The following is a 19,577-nucleotide window of genomic DNA, read 5'->3' as shown; positions in this document are numbered from 1 at the left end:
TGTTTTTCTGGGTAGATGATAATAAAAAAGATGATAAGCTCCCTCTGGACTTGCTAAGAACAGTACAGGAAAGGTCAGGTCAAGATGGAAAACTGATCGAAGGGGTCTTTGAACAGCAGAGTCTGTTGGGGACCCATGCTCCTCAGCTAGGCCCAGAGGATGCCTTGGGATGGAAACTCTTTGAGCTGGTTCAAGATTAGCATAAAGGGACACAGGTGATCAGTTAGTAGTATGGGTTGGCTGGCTCCCTGGTGCTGTTGGGTTCTGGAAGGTCAGCGGAAGAGAGGATAATGATGAGCTTTCTGCAATTTTAGGTCCTGGGCCTACTTTGCCGATTGGATTCCTGTGCGAAGTCCCCGCCCCTTCCTCTGTACTTTCTGTTTGCCCTGGGCTTGTTGAAAAGGCAGCAGGAGCCAGAAGGCCTGCTGTGCAGCCTTCAGCATGCCAGTCGCTTATTCTGTCATACAGCTTCATACCTCGCTTTTATAATGTGTAGCTAAGGATGATTGGCTTAGATAGGTGGATGCTGAAAAGGAATTTCTGCCTTCTAAATGTGAAGGACTGAGGTGTGGACCTGCATGTTACACAGGGTAGAGCAGGCTCTGCAGTGTGCCCTGTGGAGCTAGCCCCACCATGAAACCTTGCCCCTGTTGAGGCTTCTGAAAGAGCTACATGGTCCTGAGTAACTGCTTAGGTGTCCCAAAGCAGCTCAAGATATATTTCTAAGAACGTCATATTCAGGAGACCTGAGATTCTTCTCTTTTAGATTTCTTGGTTTTAGGAAGAGTATAGGCCATCCTAAGGATCCAGCTCGTGGTTACACAGCCAGTGTCAGAAGCTGATAGTAAAATCCTTGTTTTTCTCTTCCTGAGTTTCAGAATTGGTACACTTCCTCCATTTTAACTAAGTGGGCAAGACTGGCACACAAGAAGAGATAAGTAATAATCTAAGACGGTGGTAGGTGCCAGAAGGGAGGCTGGTGCTTCAGGTGTAGGCTCTTTGAGAAGGAGCCAGCTGGTATCACAGTCACAGCTAGTGTAATCTGGGGAAGCCTTCCTGGAGGAGGGGGAGCTGTGGATGATATATCTACAGATGATAGTTTTGAGCTGTTCCTCAAGGATCATGAGATTATTAACTGAGAGGAGAAGGGGCACCAGGGGCAGGCTGGGAGAGCTTGAGGCAGTTCGAGGGTGCTGAGTCGGCAGGGCAAGCTGTATTTGCTGCTCTGCCCCTGTCGTCCCAGCATCCTGAGTAGGGAGCTTATTTGGGAACACCACTTTCTTCCTGCTCGTTTGCTTGGGCACCTGTCCAAGGCAGGTGCACAGGAAGTTACCAGCAAGAAATTACCTTGATTAAAACAGGAGAGAATAAAGAGAAAAGGACTGTGGTATTTTCTAGAGGAGGGTCTCAGAAGTTCCTAAGAGTATTGAAACCTGGAGCCTGGCTTCCACCAAAGAGGCAGCTGGCGTGCCTTGTTGCTCCTGAGTGACAGGGCCATTCGTGAATTATTTAGACCCTGGACTCAGTGTCTGCCGAGCAAAATCCTGTGGGCAGGAGCCTGTGTTGCCGCGCTAAGAAATCATCAGAAGCTCAAGTGGAGGAAGCGCTGACTGCGTCCTGGAGATACTGCGCATGCTCCCTGTCCTTGCGACCCGCACTCTCATTAGCATGACGCACGTTGACAGATTTGGCCAGGAACAACATGAAAATCACATAGGAATGTAGGGCGTTTATGTAGGGAAAACCACTCTGCTTAGATTTCCCAGCAGTGAGGACAACCCAGGTGTAGATCTATTTGATGATGCTTACTGTCACCCGTTGCTGGCCCTTCGCTGGCTGCGTGTATTTGCATCTCCCAAGCTTACTTCCCTGCCTGCAGAGGAGAACCCCCTGGCCTAGGAGGGCTGCTGGGACGGGTCAACCTTGGCTCTCCGTGGACAGGGCGGTATGCCGCTCTGCTCCGAGGCCTGTTTTGATGCTAAGGCCCGTGCCCGGTCACACTCTTGGTTCTTTCTCCCCACCCTTCCCGGTGCCTGTTCAGTGTGGTTTCTTCGCCTTTCCTCTTTACAGTTCCTGGAAAAGCTACCTTGGGTGTGGATACCTGCGGACAGGACCAGACGGATTTATGTTCCCCTTCCTCATTCGCTTTCAAACTATGCTGCCCAGGAACAGTGCGTTCTCCTGCCCCATAAGCCCCTCTAAAACTCGGTCCCCATAGCTCTGACCACCGGTGTGCATTGCCCTTCCTCCTCTGTGTAGGTCAGAAGAGCAGGCCTGGCTCTCTGGCATTTCTCAGACCTCTCTCTTTACAGAGTACCTGGAGGGAGGGCCCAGGTCTCTGGCCAACTGGTAATACATTCACCAGCTTAGCAACACCTGTTTGCCAAAGGTGGGACCTCTGGCCTGGGGTGTTCTTTTGTCCATATAAGGAAGGTTTGCCTAAGCAATAAGAAATGACTTGGATCAGTTTGGTTAGGGTAGAAGGCTCGGGAGACCGCATTCCTTTCCCAGCACCTTGGTGCTTGTTACTAGTGTAACTAACTGTTTTGCTTTGCTGTAGTGAGGTCAGTTCTGACACGACCAGTAGAACGAGGTAGACAGACAGAGGGTGAAATGGGCAGGATTAGGTTGGCGGTGCTCTGGTATTTCAGATTCTGTTGTGTGTGTATGAAGGGCATGGGAGGAAGACAGGAGAGTGAGAACACTCCGTACTCCAAGGAGCAGAGCTAGTAATTGCTACCGGTGGAGAAATACCTTTAACTTTTCTTTCAGTTTTTCTTGTAGTTTTCCTAAATCCTTAATCCCAAAGTACAAATATGACAGCCTGGCCACAAAGGATTATTAGCCTTTGTAAAACATGGGTCTTTTGTAACTTGCTTCATGCTTTGTGAGTTACTGTGTTGTAGTAATAAAGAGTTGTGCTTTTTTAATTTCTCTTTCTGTGTGTTTGTGTGTGTGGAGGGTGTCTATGCGCGTGCATGCGCGCGCACACATGATTGAGCACATATATTGAGGTCAGACGACAGTTTGTGGGGGTTGGTTGTCCCTCTCCCGCATATGGGCTCCTGATGTTGAATTTGTGGGGGTTGGTTGTGGGCCCCTGATGTTGAGCCTAAGTCATCAGGCAGGACCTCACTGTTACCTGCCGAGCCATCTTGTCTGCCTCTAAAGGAAGATTTTGACTGTGGTTTTGCTGGTGGGGGAGGTAAGCAGAAGGGAATGGGCTCTGTGACTACTTAATGGAGTAGGTAGGCCAAAAAGGTAAGGCAGTAAGAACCGGCCGGAGGCAGCAAGGTAGAGAGGTATCCCAGGTTGTGGAAGAGTGGTGCGACTTGGGCCTGCTTCCCGGACCCACGCAGTCATGGAAGAAGGATTCTAGTAATAGTATTTCTGTTTGCTGAAAGGAAAAACTCCAGGGATGTTGTCTGGGATTGCCTGTCACAGGAACTTGATGGTAGCAGTTAGCTTAGCACACGGGAGGCTAAAGCAGGAGGACCACTGGATTCCTGGTCAGCCTGGGCTACAGAGTGCAACCTTGCCTTAAAAAAAGAAAAAAAAAATGAAAGACAAATCTGGAAACGATAGTGTAAAGCGTCAAAGAATTCAGCCAAACTGTTTATGTGAAACCTCATTTTCTTACTCTCTCTTTCAGTTCTGGGGTTGGTTTTCTAAATCCTGGGATTAGATGTGTACAAACGCCTGTCACAATCCAGCATTTGGCCGTCCTCTCCCGGACATCTTCAGTCCTGTTAATGTTTGGACTTTCAGGAAATGAGCATCCAGAGTTTACCCTTTCAAGTTTGTGTGATGCAGGAAAAGCATTCATCTCCCCACCCTGGGACAGCACAAAGGCTCTCAGAGCAGAGGCTTAATCTCACCGCCTGTGTTCCCATTCACAGCGTACGCACTAAACCCTGCAGAATCTTAGTGTGCCGATCCATCAATATGAAAAGAGGAACAAAACCAAATAAAACAAATCCCATTCACAACAGAGCTCTCGAAGTAGCAAGTTTTGTGTGAACTAGTAAGGAATGTGCCGAACCCTGACCTAAAGCCGACGTGGTGGAGGTTTGTGTGTGGAGACGCACGGATTCTAGACTTACCTTGCTATAGGCTTCCAGCTTTTCTAAAAAGCTTAGAGACCATTACTTAGTCTATGAGATAGACTAAGAGTACTGAAGAAATGAAGATCCGGAGAGTGTACTGGACTCGGTCAGCCTGGGCATGGACCTGTTGGCCCCGCTACTCACCAGCTATGCAGCCCGGTGTGCTGTATGTATGGAGATCATCATAGGGTCAGTCATGTGAGAAAATGGACGTGAAACTTTTGTTTCTCAGGTTTTGAGATAGGGTCTCACTCTGTCACTCTGTCTGCCTGGAAATCTGTGTTGACCAGGGTGGTCTCAGACTCACAGAAATCTCCCTCCACTGTTTCCTAAGTGCTGGGTTAAAAGTGAATGTCACACATGCACCCAGCCCATGGAAACATTTAGTAAGCTACACAGTTTGATGGTGGCTTTATGACTGTCTTAGTTACCTTTTTATTGCTGTTAAGAGACACTGTGACCAAGGAAACGCAGAGGTTTTTTTATTTATTTATTTATTTATTTTTTTAGCTTAGAGTTCTAAAGGGTAACTCCATGGCCATCATTGGAGAGTGGGAACATGGCAGGCAGGCAGGCAGGGTGCTGGAACAGTAGCTGAGCGCTCACATCTGATCCACAAGGACAAGGCAGAGAGAGAGAGAGGAGAAACTGGAATGGCTTAGCCTTTTGAAACCTCAAAGCCACCCTCCAGTGTCACACTCCCTCCAACAAGATCACACCCCACAGTCCTTCCTAAACAGTTCTACCACCTAGGGACCAAGCAGTCAAATCTCTGAGCCTATGAGGCTGTTCTCGTTTAAACCACCACAAGGATCATTCATTGTCCATGAGGGCCGGTCACTGAGACTAAAGCTATGACAGTGAACCCAAACTTGGCACTCATGTCACATAGGACTTTTTATGACTGTATATGCTAACCGTTTGGTTTATGGATAAAGACTGCATTGGCATCAACCTTTCTTTTTTTTTTTTTTTTGGTTTTTCGAGACAGGGTTTCTCTGTGGCTTTGGAGCCTGTCCTGGAACTAGCTCTGTAGACCAGGCTGGTCTCGAACTCACAGAGATCCGCCTGCCTCTGCCTCCCAAGTGCTGGGATTAAAGGCGTGCGCCACCACCACCCGGCAGCATCAACCTTTCTAAGTAGATGCAAGTGCACAAAATTAGGAAGTTTCTTGGTGGCACTTGGATGAGCCTTTGCACTAAATGCCCTTCTTCTAATTTCTTACTAATTAATACCCCATTGCTTCTCGTTGCTTCTGTCTGCAGATCACTGCACAAACTTGGCTAGACCCTTTCTCACAGACGCTGCCTTTGCAAAACTTGAGTTGTTTTCTTCCTGTAGCTGCTTTGCAGCCGTAGCTGTCTGTGCTTCACCTTGGAAACTGGCTGCAGTTAGAAGACAGGCACAGCCATTTATCAGACCTGGGTGAACGATGGCATTGTTTAGATGAGGAAAAAGAGGAGATGAGGGGCTGGAGGGATGGCTCAGAGGTTAAGAGCAGTGCCTGCTCTTCCAAAGGTCCTGAGTTCAATTCCCAGCAACCACATGGTGGCTCACAACCATCTGTAATGAGGTCTGGTGCCCTCTTCTGGCCTGCAGGCATACACACAGACACAACATTGTATACATAATAAATAAATAAATAAATAAATAAATAAATAAATAAATAGATGAGGTGAACTAAAATTGTACACTCCGTTAGACAGAAAGATGGGTAAATATTCTGAAAACTCTTCTCTTTAATGTCCCCTTTGGCACGCCACATTCCCTGTATTAGTCCTAACTAATATCTTGGAGATATTACTTCTGAGGTCACTGTAAATAAAGCTGTGGACTAGACCTTGGGCCTTTTGCTTCATTCGGGTACAGCGAAGGTTCCCCTAAGTTCTTTTCCTCTTGACAACATCATCCTTTCCATGATCAAAGCTCTGCCTCCTCTTGGCTAACACTGATGGCTCCGCCCTTGAGCCGTCTTCTCAATTTCCTCTACCTGTGCCAACTTAGGCCTGGACTGAAACTTTTGCAGACATCAGGCTTACCTGGGCCCTGCTTAGGGTCTCTTTGCCTGGCTCTCTGAAGTTTTACAAGTCTGTGTCACCTCTTCTCTTTAAAAGTCAGGTAACCAGACTTTTGCTGGTTCTGACCCCTTGGTCTGATCCACCCCTGGCTTACTGTCTGCCTCATTTCCCAGTCCCTTTGGCAACATGTGATGCTGTCCCTTTCCTTTCCTCCTTGGGTGTCTCCCTTTTTGGATTTTCAATCTGTATATGCACTGGTGGTTTTCTTTCCATTTTTGGCCGTGTTGGGGGTAGAGTCTAGCACCCCTGAGTGTAGACAGAAGTACACCTGAGCTATAGCTGCGGTCACCACTGTTTTCTTCTTCCCAAGGCTGTATCTTCCCCAGTTTTCTTCTTAGCTGCTTGCTTTATTCCTCCCTTCCTCGGTGTAACCCCACTAAATCAACTGTTCCCTCTGTGCTCCAGAGTGTATCTGCAGCTTTGACCTCTCCTTCTGCATCCTCAACCACTGTGGACATGTCACCCGGTGGTGGTGCAGGTGACTCTGAGTTGGCCTGCCAGAAGGGAATGCTCATCATTCCTTTTTTTATACCCCCCAGCCAGCTCTAACGCCATGCTTTCTTGACTGTCCTTTGAACGTCCCACATTCGATTAGTTACCAAAGTTCTTCAGGTGAACTCTTACGTCAGTCCGTTCCTTTTTAACCCTATTGCCACACCCTCATAGCTCCTTTGACCTGGGCAGTTGCGGTAATCACCCAGGTGACTTGTTGCCCTCAGTCTCTCTTATCTACCAAGTTAATCACTGCTGGAGCCCAGGGTAGATGCTGTTCTCCTCTGTTTCAACATTCTCCAAGCCCATGCTTGATTCTGGCTTGTTTGCGTGGTTCTCTCCCAAACCGAGAGCTCCTTTGTGCTCCCGCTCACCAGCCACATCGCCTGTCCTATCCTCTGGCAGTTACATAAGGATGCCTCATCCTTTCTCTAGGGTGATGCTCTCTACCAGGGTTCCAGGGACAAGTCCAGATGCCAGCGTATCCCGGGCTGCTTCCGAACTAGGTGTGGCCTCCTTCTTCTCTGAACTCCTCATGTATTCTTTAGTATCCAACTGTTTGCCTGTAATTTGTCCCATGCTATTTGTCCAGCAACTCTCCGGGTTATTTTGAATCCTCTGAAAAATAATGGGGGGCCTTGCACAAAAATAATGGAGTGCTATAAACGCAGCCCAACTGATAGTGGAGAAGCATGTCTCCGGTTATCCTCGACTTCCTCCCAGTTGCTGACCACCCACAGGCGGTCAGGTGGGCCTGTGGAGTTGTGTCCCATGCTCACTTGGCCCCATCCCACCAAATGGATGTTCCTGTGGGGTTACTAAACCCTTCTTTGGCCTCAACACCTTTCTCCCTGGTACTTAGGTCCATTCACTCTGTGTGGTTTAGCTCAGCTCTTTGGATTGGGTGTGACTGTAGCACACCTCACCTTTCCATTACACTGCATGTAACCTGGCTAATTAGAAAGCTCACTTAATGGACTTCCCCATACCAGAGAGCCTATGAGGATGACAACTGAGTGTGGACTCACAAGTTCTTCCTAAGTGGGTTCAAATTAAAAAAAAAAAAAAGAATGTTATTAGCGGCAGATCACTTTGTAACCTCATTTTCGGTGCTGTAGCTGGACAGAGGGTGACTCTTCATATCGTTGGCATATTTAACAGCGAAGTAGGGCCCCTTGAAATAAAGATCCCCCCTTGAAATAATCCCCATTGTACTTTGTAGTCTTGTTGTGATGGGAGAGATAATAAGAAGAGGTGAGCTTTAAAAACTACATACACATTCAGCTCTTGTGGCTTAATAGAGACAGGTTTTGTTTCTCAGTATTAACAGCTGAGATTGAGAGTCCAAGGTTTCTTTTAAGAGCATGGGGTAATGAGGAAGCTTGACTGTCTCCAGTTAGGCTTTGAGAATCTTAGACCAAGAGTGTCTTCCAAAACCTGGCGTTTTGCTGTCTTGTCTAGCTTCAATTTCACTGACAGAAACAGGAGGGCTTTAGAATGTTCTTCATCTTGAATGTAAAAATGTCTTTCGGTTGGACCTGCCTTGGGAGCCAAAAGTTGACAATGTGATTATTAAAAACACAGTTCTGTTGGTAAAAGAAGCTGGGGCTGCTGAGAAGTGGGTGGTTAGCAGGCTTTGCCATTCTCTCTGGCCCTGGTCAGGGTGCATCATCTTGTGAACTAAAGCGAGGTTCGGGCTACCTCTTCGGTGCACACTGGTGGCCTTTAGGAAGGAATTTTTGAATTAGGATCTTGCAGTGTAGTGCTGAATGGCCTGGAATTTATGTGCAGACCAGGTTAGCTTAGCCCGAGCATCAGTGTGCTGAAAATTACCTTGTGCTGTGATTGCTACCGCGTTTCAAGCTGGAAACGCCAAGTTTAACTGCCAGTTGTGAGGGGAAAAGTGGGAAGAGGATAGGACCAGAGCCAGTTATTTCCTGTCGATGCATTTTGATCACGTTATTTTCTACCTAGGATTTCTTTTTGGTAGACGTGGGTGAGAGAAGCAGCTAGGAAGAACCAAAAGTTTAGAGGTGTCGGTAAACAAATCAAAGTTGGATTTAAAGGCGATTGCTGTTCTCTTCCACAGGAATGTAAAGTTCTCAGGTTAGGGGATTCTGGGAGGTGTTTACCTGTGTACCTTCCTCCCACAATGCTTTGCACCGCGGTGCCCTGATAAATCTCCCTTGCATAGAGTTACAAACAGGGCTCATCACCTCGGAAATGTAAGGCAGTAATGGCAGCTTGTCTGCGGAGGAGAGTCTCTGGCGGGCCCAGCTCTCGTTTTTGCGGGCTGTACCCTGCAGACTGCCCAGACTGACTTTGTTTGACTTACGGTGGCGCCTAGCTGGGCCGTACTCGCGGTTGGCGCCCGCGCCGTGGCTGCCGGCGCCCAGGTGCACAGCGGCTGAGGCTGCGGAGCTCCGACCCGCCTCTGGGCCCTGCACCCCTTTTCAAATGATAGTAATCGCTGACTTTTCCGTTAGGCGGGGCCTCACAACAAAACGCTGTAATTCCAGCAGCTTTGTGGGGCCTGGCCACACGGGTCTGGGTCTGCAGGGTCGGCCTGCGTGCGCCCGCCGCTTGATTCGGCCTGGGTTTCCTCCACATTGCTGTTATGCTAATCAGGTGACATCACCGCGCAGCTCACCGCAGCTCCCGATTAAATTACAAACCGGCAGCGGGCGGGCAGGCAGGCGGGCGGGCGGGAGGTGTGCGCTACTCTGCTAGCAGGAGTGCAGCGTGCTTAGGGTTGGCCATATTTAAAATATTTTCCAGTAGGATCGTGCCTCCTTCCTTCTTTCCCTTCTTCCTCCTCCCGCCTCCCTCCCGGAAAATTTATTTCTAGCTTCCAGGCAAGGGCCACACAAGGAAGGAAATCCATAGGGGATTAGATGTTGGGGTGGTAACTCGACCGGTCTAAGGTGGACTCTGCAGCCAACTTTCTATCAGATCACGCTGCACCCATTTCCGACCGACCGGAATGCGACTGGCTTGAGGTCCAGCCCTTTCTCCTGGGCGGGAGCGGAGCCGCGGAAGCTGCTTGGAGTTGGATGGGGGTAGGAGGGGGCCGGAGCGGATTCCTACTGTGCAGCCGGCCTGGACGATAGGTCAGGCATAATGGAATTGCAGAGAACGTCCAGCATCTCCGGGCCGCTGTCGCCGGCCTACACCGGACAGGTGCCTTACAACTACAACCAACTGGAAGGGAGGTTCAAACAACTCCAAGGTAAGTCCTCTCTGCCAAAGGCCCGGCCTGCTTGGGGGTGTTCGGAAGGGATCCTGATGCTTTCGGAAGCTTTATTTCTGCCATATGGTTGTGACCCCAGTGGAGATAGCAGGCATGCAGCCTCAGGTTGGCTGTGCGAACCTCATTGAGGCAGTAAAGGAAGCAGTTGCTCACACTACTCCAGACTCTAGAATAGCCAGCCACCATTTGGAGTCTTCCTCTCCAATCCCTTTTGGTTCTAGGCTCTAGTTGTCAGGTATCTCACCTTCAGTTGCACACACACACACACACACACACACACACACACGCAGAAACACACACCCTTCGGGTTTTAGGAGATTAATGTTAATAGATTCATTAGTGTGTATTTGGCTCCAGCCCGCCTCTTTAACTCCCTACCCCCAGTCTCTTACCTCCGGGAGCACCTAAAGGTGTAAAGTGCACTGCCCCAGACCCAGTCCACTAGAACAATAGCAAAGGGGAAGAGGGAGTGGTCTTTTTGTTCTTAAGTCTTAGGTAAATTACAGTTTTAGGTCCAAAGCCTAATTTTAACTCTTGATGTATTGTGTTGGGGGAGAGCTTTCCCATCAGTTTAGTGGGCTGTGTAATTTATAATAAAAGCCACTTATTGTTATTCCAGGGCTATGGGTTGATGACTTGGATCAATTACAGGTACTTTCTGTGCCAGACTCCAAAGATTGAATACATCCAGTATTTTACTGTACACGTTTTTATGGAGACACGGATAATGGCAGTGCAATAAGCATGCTGTGTTTCTGCCTATATAGCCCTGGGCTGGCTCTGACCAGCCAGCAGGCCTTGGTCAGCAACTCAGCCTATATGTGAGGGGGGAAAAAAAGGTTTGTAGCTAAAAACAGAGCTTGTGCTTGGAAGCCTTTAGTGTCACGTAGTGGGCAGGAATAGCTCTAGGACGGTAAAGAATATTAGAAGACTGTATGTTTGTGATTTTAACTCTGCGACCTCAGTGTGGTTCCTCCCAGGATGTAAGGAAGCAAGCAGTTTGGCCCTAGTTTGTTGGGAAGGGTGGTACATTTCATTCATTGGTTTGTTTGTCTCCTGAAGTAGTTGACAGCATTGGTTTTTGTTGTTGTTGTTGTTGTTTTGGGTTTTTTTTTCTTTTAATGAGGCAGAACCGGGTGTAATTTTAAACATTGGCTAGATGGTATTCCTTCAGCAGTCACCTAAGAGACAGGTAGATCATTAATGGTAAGGAATCAAGTAAGTCTTTGGTTGCAACTCCTTGAATCTTTGAAGGTGGAATTTTCTTCTTTTGAAAACTTAGGTGAGGGAGCTTGCAAGTAGTGAAATAGAAAACATTCATTTTCTAGATTCTTTAGGAGCCCTCCACTTCTAGAATCTGAGGAGCTTCCTTTTCCCTCCGGCCTGGGCTCAGGAGAAGCTCCTGTGGGATTCAGTCTGAAACCCTTCGTTAGTCTCTAGCCTGTCCCTGTTATGTAGTTTCAGGAAAAAACGTCCAGCCCTGGAAAATATAAGAAAGATAGTGTTGGGTGGAAGGCTCTCCCAGACCCACCCTGAACAAAAGGCTGTTATTCTGAAAGGGTTAAGTGTGGTTGTAAACTGCTCACCCAGCAGGGTGGGGCTTGCTCACAGGAAGTGTCTTTAACTGTCCTCTCTGGACAAGGAAACAGTTTTTTTAAAAAAAATTACACAAATGCCCTGGATATTTTGGTCCACGTGTTTTTTTCCTCAAGGAAATCTCATAAAAAGTGGTGAACATTAAGTTGGATGGTAAATACATAAATTTTTTTTTTAGAAATGACCTTTGTCCCTTGCTTTTGCTCCGGATAACTTTATTTTTAAGTACTGTGGTTTTGAGTTGCATAAGTTTAGTGTTGGTATTTCTACAACAGAAAACCACCTGTGTTGAGGAACCGAGAGAGGGTGAATTAACTTTCAAAAAGGGTGGGTCACAGGATTGCTAACTTCTGACAGTGTCCTAGTGAGGAATAAGAGAAATTGTGATTTAATCCTTCAGAGGATGTTGATAAAAACCTTTCTCTGCTCTCAGCCCCTAGTGTGGTGGTCTAATATTTGTAGTTCTCGTAGACATTATTTATGATAACGTAGATTCTCTGTGCTGATGTACGAGTCAGTCTTACTCTTGGTGTGACCTTAGTTCTTGCCACCCAGTGTATGGTATGTTTTGTTGGTGGTGTGTTGTTTTTTTTTTTTTTTTTTTTTTTAACGCTTTCTGTAGAATTTATATATTTAGCATCAGTGGCTGGGGAGCGCTTTCATTTCGTGGAAGTATGTTTTTGCTCTATTTTTTGCTGGATGCGGTTGATTGGGGTTTGCTCGGCTAGCAGCGCTCTGATATAAGAGGAATCTGGTCTCTTGAGATAACATAGTGTGTAGAGATTTATGGGCTTGTGAATAAGTGTGGGGGAAAACATCTCATTGGTCTCAGGAATGATACGGAGAGATACTGGTTTTGTTTTGCTGGTTTGTTTGTTTGTTTTTATAATGGCATAAGAGAGGTTAGGGTCTTCAACCCCTGACCTCTAACCTTAGCCTCCAGTACGCAGCTCTCTTTAATTCTTCTACCTGCTGAATTAAGTGACCACTTTCTTCAGGTCAGTCAGTGTCTTATAAAATTGTATTTGTTTTGTTGTTGTTTTCTAGATAAGGGAGGAATGTTGAAACAATTGAATTCAGCTCCAATGCTTAGAAAACTAGTTAACAGAAAAGTTCATGATACCTTTCCTCCAGTTTCCCGTCTGCCAGCGTTAGTCCTCGTGGGAGAATACTCTGCCGTGTTACTCTCCTACCGTGCTTTCATGTGCTTATTGTAGAAGAAAAATTACAGACGCGTAAGGGTGGCTTTCAGGGATTCCTGTAAATGGCCTTGTCTAGGGCCTTTCTCTTCTAACTCCTAGGCCTTTCACCCTAGTGCACTGATCCGTTGGCTGTGGCAATGAGATTGTAGCAAAGGCAGGATCCAGATGAAAATAAGTTTGTTGTTTTCTTTGCACCTTACTTTCTGGAGAAGTGCTTTCTGGAGCTTCGAGGAGTTGGCCCCAGAAGGGCTCGCAGTGTGAAGAAGGAGAATGATGAACTTCAGACCACAGGAGTTCATTTCTATGTTCATTATATACTGAAAGTTGCTTTTTAACTTCGTGCGTGTTTGTGTGTGAGTGTGTGCACGCTCGTGTGTGTGAGTGTGCCCTTGGAGGTGAGAAGAGAGCATCAGATTCCCTGGAGGTCAAATTACGGGTTGTAGTTGCCCACCCAGTAATAGGTGGGAACTGAACTCCAGTCCTCTGAAAAAGTAGCAAGCAGTCTAACCATTCTGCTGTCTTCCCAGTCTCTTAAATCTAAAAAGTAATTTGATTACTTATGCTGGATGTGTGCGTGATACACGTATGAAGGTCATAGGCTTGCTCTTGGGAGCGGCACACTTCCTTCAGCCTTGCTCAGCAAGTTCCTTTACCTGCTGAGTTGTTTGGCCATCTTTTAATTCCCTGTCTCCTGTCTCTATGGCTGAGCCACCATTTTCAAGATAGAGATTTATACAATCCACACTGGTCTCAAACTCACTATGTAACTGAGTCTGACCTTAAATTTCTCATCATGTTTTGACTTTTCAAATGTTGGGATTACAGGCGTCCACCACCATGCCTGACTATTTTAATTTCTTAGCTCTTAGAGAAAGAACAGTTATGATTTTATGCCCATGAATCATAAAGAATATTTATTTATCTACCTGTTTATCTATTTCTTTTTTTTTCAAGGCAAGGTTTCTCTGTGTATTCCTAGCTGACCTGGAACTCTGTCTAGACTAGATTCACCTTGAACTCAGAGATCCTTCTGCCTCTGTCTCCCCCGTGCTAGGATTAAAGGCGTGTGGCAGCACCACCACCACAGAACAGAGAAGAATATTTACTCATAAGTTTTTAGTAAACCTTTCGGTTTGCTGTATGACTTAAAATATTTGCTTTACCTCATTTTATTAGCCTTAGGGAAAGAAAATTTTTTTAGTCTAGATTTGCTTGCTGGGAAGATAGTCTACACTAAAGTTTTTCAAGAGAAATGTTCGATATTTCCTAGTATAATGTGAGCAGGATTGGTGATATGATTTTTTTTTTTAGATTTATTTTCTGTATGAATGTTTTGCCTGCATATGTGCATATACAGCACAGTGCCTCAGGCTCTCAGATATCAGAAGAGAGTGTTGGATCCCCTGGACCTGGACTCAAAGGTGGCTGTGAGCCTCCCTCTAGTGGATAGGGGCTAAATCTGGTCCTCTGCAAGAGCAGCAAGTGCTCTGGACCTCTGAGCCAACTTTCCAGACCCAAGTGTTTGTTGTTTGTTTAGTAGTTTTTTGAGGCAGGGTGTCTCTGTGAAGCCTGGCTCAAACTCAATCGAGATCCGCCTGCCTCTGCCTCCTTTGTGCTGGGATTAAAGGCGTGTGCCACCACTGCCCTGCAAGTGTGTTTTTCTTGTATGTGTGTAAGTACACATGGCCCCCGTGTATGGAATACCCGTGGAAGCAAGAGAGGGTGTTAGATCCGCTGGAACCAGAGTTACAGACGGTTAAAGCTGGATGAGTGCTGGTACCCGAACCTCTGATCCTTTCTCTACTGAAGCAGTAAGCCACCACCAGCAGCAAATAATTTTTTTTTTGGAGGAGGGTTGGGGTAGGATTTATATGAGAACATTTTAGGGATTTTATGAAGCTTGATATATTCTTTCTGTGGGGCGGACAACTTTGTGGGGCAAGTCATCGAATCAAATTAAACCTTTCACCAGTTTCTTCTCAGAATTAAGCCCTAATAGATTTGTTACTCCACCCTGTTTTTGAATGATGTGCTTTATGTAATTATTGTCATAGCACTTAACTTTAATATGTATCATCATGCTTAATAGAGTTTTTTAGAGTACTCAGCGTGAGAGCTACTTAGTAAATTCCAAATAAATACATTTCCTTAGTACAAGTAATCCTGTGGGGCAGATATTCACCTGTTCTTTATAAAGACAGAAGCGATTGTTTTTAGCTAGTCAGAATGAGGCTAGCTCTCCAGAATTCGGGTTTTCGACTCCAAATTTGACAACCCTCCTGTAGTACCACCAGTGTATGGGCTGAGTGTGAGTTGTTAGTGTGTGCAGAGAGCTCCTCTGATTCCAGTTGAGGTTGTCAAGGGGACGCCAGACTGCTTCGGTCCTGAAGTGCAGTGTTTAGGCAGGCTGCTAACGGGATCCCTTGAGTCCAGTTATGCAGCAAAGCAAGGTGCTGGGTGTCTTCAGGGCAAAGTGCAGCAAGGAGACCGTGCGCTTCTGCTTTATGGAAAGCTGGGGAAGGTCTGGAAGACTGTTCCACACTGCTGCCTCTTGTCACGTCCCGTGCCTCAGAAGGTCTGCTCTCAGCTCAGGTGCTGCTTTGTCTCTTCATGGCTTTCCACAGCGCCCCACACCTTCCTCAAAGTCAGGCCTAGAAAGTAAGAGCTGGCTCCGCAGAAACAGGATTTGATTTCATTTCAACGTACGTCAAAAGTATCATTCCCCTCCTGTGTCTGGTGCTCCATTCTGCAGAACCCTGTAACCCTGCCTGACCTTTTTCCTCCCTTGGGACCCTCCACTTAGTTCCTTTCACTGGGGAGCACCTCATGAGCCAGGTCATTACTTAGAGGTTTAGTTCAGGTACACTGGCTTTCCCCACAGAGAATGAACGTCAAAACCCCCGTTTGGTTTCCCTCCCCTAAAATGTAAACTCGCAGCACGTGGTGGTCACTCCGCTGTGGTTTGCACAGGTCGCCTTGCAGCTCGGTGCACTTAGTTCCCCCAGTTTCCCACCTCTGGGAGCTGGAGGTCAAGCTGGCTCTCCCCCAGTCTCTCCCTTCACACAGAGGAGCACCGAGTGCCTGCTCTGAGCGTGGACCACCTTGTTCGAAGAGGTGCGGGCCCTCAGTCAATAGTAACAACATGTCTTGGGAACTTGCTAGAAATAGAAATTCTCAAGTTCTAAGCTTTGTGAAGCTGGAACTCTGGCGCTTCCCAACAGTAAGTGTTTTTTTAACTAACTTGCCAGGTGCTCTCTGCGCCTGCCTCTGTTCAAATGCAGGCATTCAAATCCGATTTCCAACTGAGAAATGAAAACTTGGGGGCGGGGGATATATTTAGAAGGAAATTGTATAATAAGGGAAAGGGCATTTAGCTAGTCAGGAGTGAGTTCTATCTTGCTGTATTTAAGGAAGCCACTTAACTGCGAGCCTGCATCACTCCATCTTCCATATGGGGCCAGCTACCCCATTCTTCTACTGAGTGAGCTCAAGATGCTCTGAGGATGACTCGCTCAGGCACTGCTTAAACTCTATGTTCCCAGCACATAGCCTATTAGATTTCACCTCAGGAACAAAAATCCTAGCAACTTGGAAAGGTGGTAGGTAGAACCTGGCCACAACCCTGCCCTGATTGATGTCTGAAGATCTGGGCTTAACTCCTTCTTAAAGTAACTTCCAGGCTTTACTTTACCAGGGTGGTGTGGACAAGTGCCACCCTCTTCCAAGTTTCTCCAGAAATGTGCAGGTGCTATCAACAGCACAAAGCTTGCCATTGTCTTCACTGTTATATTTCCCTTTAAAGAAAATTTAAGCTACACGGAAATCCTGTCCCAAAAAAGCAAAGCGAAACAAAAAAAGTGCAAACAGACTGTGAGAATTCCAGCGTTGGCTGGAGAGATGGCTCCATGATTAAGAGCACTGGATGCTCTTCAGATGGTCCTGGTTCAGTCCCCAGCACCCACAGGGCAGCTCGCCGCGACTCTCCGTAACTCCAGTTCCAGTGCACGTAACATAAAATAAAAGTTAAATAAAAAAGTCAGTGTTCTCCTGACTCCAGGGTTGTTAAGGTTTTAGCTTTCTGTGCCGGAAAATGGTGCAGATCACAGCTTTCTCTTGGCAGCTGAAAGTTCGTCATGCTGGCATTCCACTGCATCAACCCAGACAGTATGTAAGAAGCCAGCAATTCTCAAGAGTTTGCTACTGTTCTCTTCCATGACTACTTCATGAATGACTCTGAGGTCCAGCCATTAAAAAAAAAAAAGTCAAAAGTTGTGAAAACAAATAAGGGCATTCTAAATAAGCATGTTTTTAATCCTTGCCAGATCAGTTTAATTAAAAACTTTTGCAGTTCTAAACCATTTAATGAGTGCACAGAACTTGCCACCTGAAGCTTACTAGTAGGTCAGGCTGGGGCACTTTAAGTAGAAGCAAGAAGAATCCTAGTCAGGAAAAAACGTAGACTAAAGCTGACTTTAAGATGCAGCACTTGTTTTCTGGTTTCTTACTGTGAACACGTTTGCTGATGGCCTTCTTTTCTCTGAGCTGTGGTCTTCTGGTTGGAAAATGTGTGGGTAAGGCACAGCCTGAGCTGACCAAACAGATCTGTCTGTACTCTGGCTCCTAGAGTGCCGAGGGAGAAAGAGAGAGACGGGGGAGTGTTGAGCCCCCGCATCGCATTGGGTTTTGTTTGACTTAAATATAAAGGTAGTTTCAGTCCTTGTTTTGAAAGTCAATCCTAAGAGGAGGCAGGCAGCCAGTCGACATTGCATTTTTTGGGGATGCCACATCTAGAAACTGTGCAGCTTCTTTGAAGTTTGGACTCTGAGGCTCTTGGAACCTTGGAGAACCTTGCTGTGGGACTCTGTAAATGATTTCCAATTGTTAGAACTGCAGCCGCTCAGGCCCACCCCAGACCTGCTGGCTCAGAACCCCCTAACAAGATCCTCAGGAGGTTTTTATGCACTTTCAAGCTTCTGAAGAAGCAGTCTTGGAAATGGTCCTCCTGGATCAGAGGGTGGTAAAACCCTGGAGAGGGCATGACCGCCGAGTTTGAAGTTTGTTTTTTCATATATAGTTAATGTTGTACACAGTTTTGTTTGCTTAGCTATATTGTTTAACTACAGAAGATTACAAAAGTGATCTGACCAAATGTGTACTAGTTAAAGTTCAATATTTCTTTAGGAGATTAAAGGATTTTTATAAACTTAATTTTTATTTATTTATTTTGAGGTAGCTGGCTTGGCAGATAGAACTCACTTTGTAGGCCAGGCTGGCCTCAAACTTAAAAAGATCTGCCTGCCTGCCTCTGTCACCTAAGTGTTGGGATTAAAGACATGCTTGACCACACAAGGACAAAATAAAGGATTAAAAAAAAAAGATTGGGTAGCTGTTAGCTTTGTAAGTCATAGCAGAATTTGACTGGAAATTTTAAGCTTTTTAATTCTGAAGTTAGAGAAATTGGTGAGGTTTTTTTAAAAAAAAACTTACCCCTTGGTATTAGTGAAGAATTACAGTATTACTCTGGGGCTGGAGAGATGACTCAGCAGTTGAAAGTACTTGTTGTGGCTCTTGCATTGGACCTGAGTTCAGATCCTAGCTCCCACATGGTGGCCCACAGCCGTCTACCCTCTGTTTCAGGGGAATGTGATGCCCACTTAGGAGCTCCTCAGGTACTTGGCATGCATCTGCTACTCATACATAGATGTAGGCAAAGCATTTATACACATAATATAAAAGAGAAGTAAAAAAATTATTCTGGGCCAGAATTGTCTAAATTCTTTCAAAATTTTTATATGGTGTTCAATGAAATGGACCCAAGCCTTAACTGCTTCTTAAAGATTTGTCATTGTGGGGGGCTGGAGAGATGGCTCAGAGGTTAAGAGCACTGATTGCTCTTCCAGAGGTCCTGAGTTCAATTCCCAGCAACCACATGGTGGCTCACAGCCATCTATAATGAGATCTGGTGCCCTCTTCTGGCAAACATACATACATGGAAGGAATGTTGTATACATAATAAATAAATAAATCTTAAAAAAAAAAGATTTGTCATTATGTGTGTGACTGTTTTGCTTGCGTGCATGTATGTGTGCCACATGTGTGCCTGTTGGAGCCCTTGGAACTATGGGTGGTTGTCAGCCACCATGTGGGTGCTGGCAATTGAACCTGGGTACTCTGCTAGACCCACAAGTTTTTTTATTGTTGTTTTGGCTTTTTTCTTTATTTTATGTGCTGTGGTGTTTTGCCTGCTTGTGTGTCTGTGCGAGGGTATAAGATCTTGGAGTTACAGACAGTTGTTATCTGCCATGTGGGTGCTGAGAATTTGAACCCAGGTCCTGAAATAGCAGTCAGTACTCTTAATGACTGAGCCATCTCTCCAACCCCAGCAAGTGTTTTTAACTGTTGAACTGTCTCTCCAGCTCTAGACTATTTTTTAATTAAATCAGAAATATTCCTTGTGTTGTACAGTGATTCTTGTTTGCACCCTATCCTTGTATAGTGATTTTATATTTATTTAATGTTGCTGTTCTTACAGTTGGTTAAACTATGTACAGTTTTCTTGCATACCAGACTTATCTAGTGGTACCTTCAGGTTTTGTTGTTAGTGTGTTTGAAATATATTAAGTATATATTTTATTTGTTAGGTGCTTATTTTTTAGAAAGGGGCTGGAAAGGTTAAGTTACTCAAAGTGTTGACTGACACCTCTCCAGACCCTCCCTAATGGGAGGGCATAGGCAGAAGCAACAGCCATTAGGAAGTGACTAAGTTACTCAGGTGGTGGTTCTCTCTCTCTCTCTCTCTCTCTCTCTCTCTCTCTCTCTCTCTCTCTCTCTCTGTGTGTGTGTGTGTGTGTGT

The 19,577-nt window shown here is 46.0% G+C and overlaps 1 protein-coding gene across 4 annotated transcripts in view; it reads left to right on the top strand.

The window, feature by feature from the left end:
* Sptbn1 (spectrin beta, non-erythrocytic 1) overlaps positions 1–19,577 on the top strand; it is a 165,401-nt gene that overhangs the window by 61,717 nt on the left and 84,107 nt on the right. For 2 of the 4 annotated variants that reach the window (XM_013350742.2, XM_005359173.2), the window contains exon 1: positions 9,782–9,905. The exons of the other annotated variants lie outside the window; for them this stretch is intronic. In XM_013350742.2, the coding sequence (XP_013206196.1) occupies positions 9,797–9,905 (109 nt within the window). In that variant the 5' untranslated portion in view covers positions 9,782–9,796. Of the gene's footprint in view, positions 1–9,781; positions 9,906–19,577 lie in introns of those variants that run through there. 4 annotated transcript variants of the gene reach the window in all.

The sequence above is a fragment of the Microtus ochrogaster genome, linkage group LG1, assembly GCF_000317375.1.
Source record: "Microtus ochrogaster isolate Prairie Vole_2 linkage group LG1, MicOch1.0, whole genome shotgun sequence".
Lineage (NCBI taxonomy): Eukaryota > Metazoa > Chordata > Mammalia > Rodentia > Cricetidae > Microtus > Microtus ochrogaster.
The sequence above is the reverse complement of the archived record's forward strand: the minus strand, read 5'-3'. Positions and strand labels throughout refer to the sequence as shown.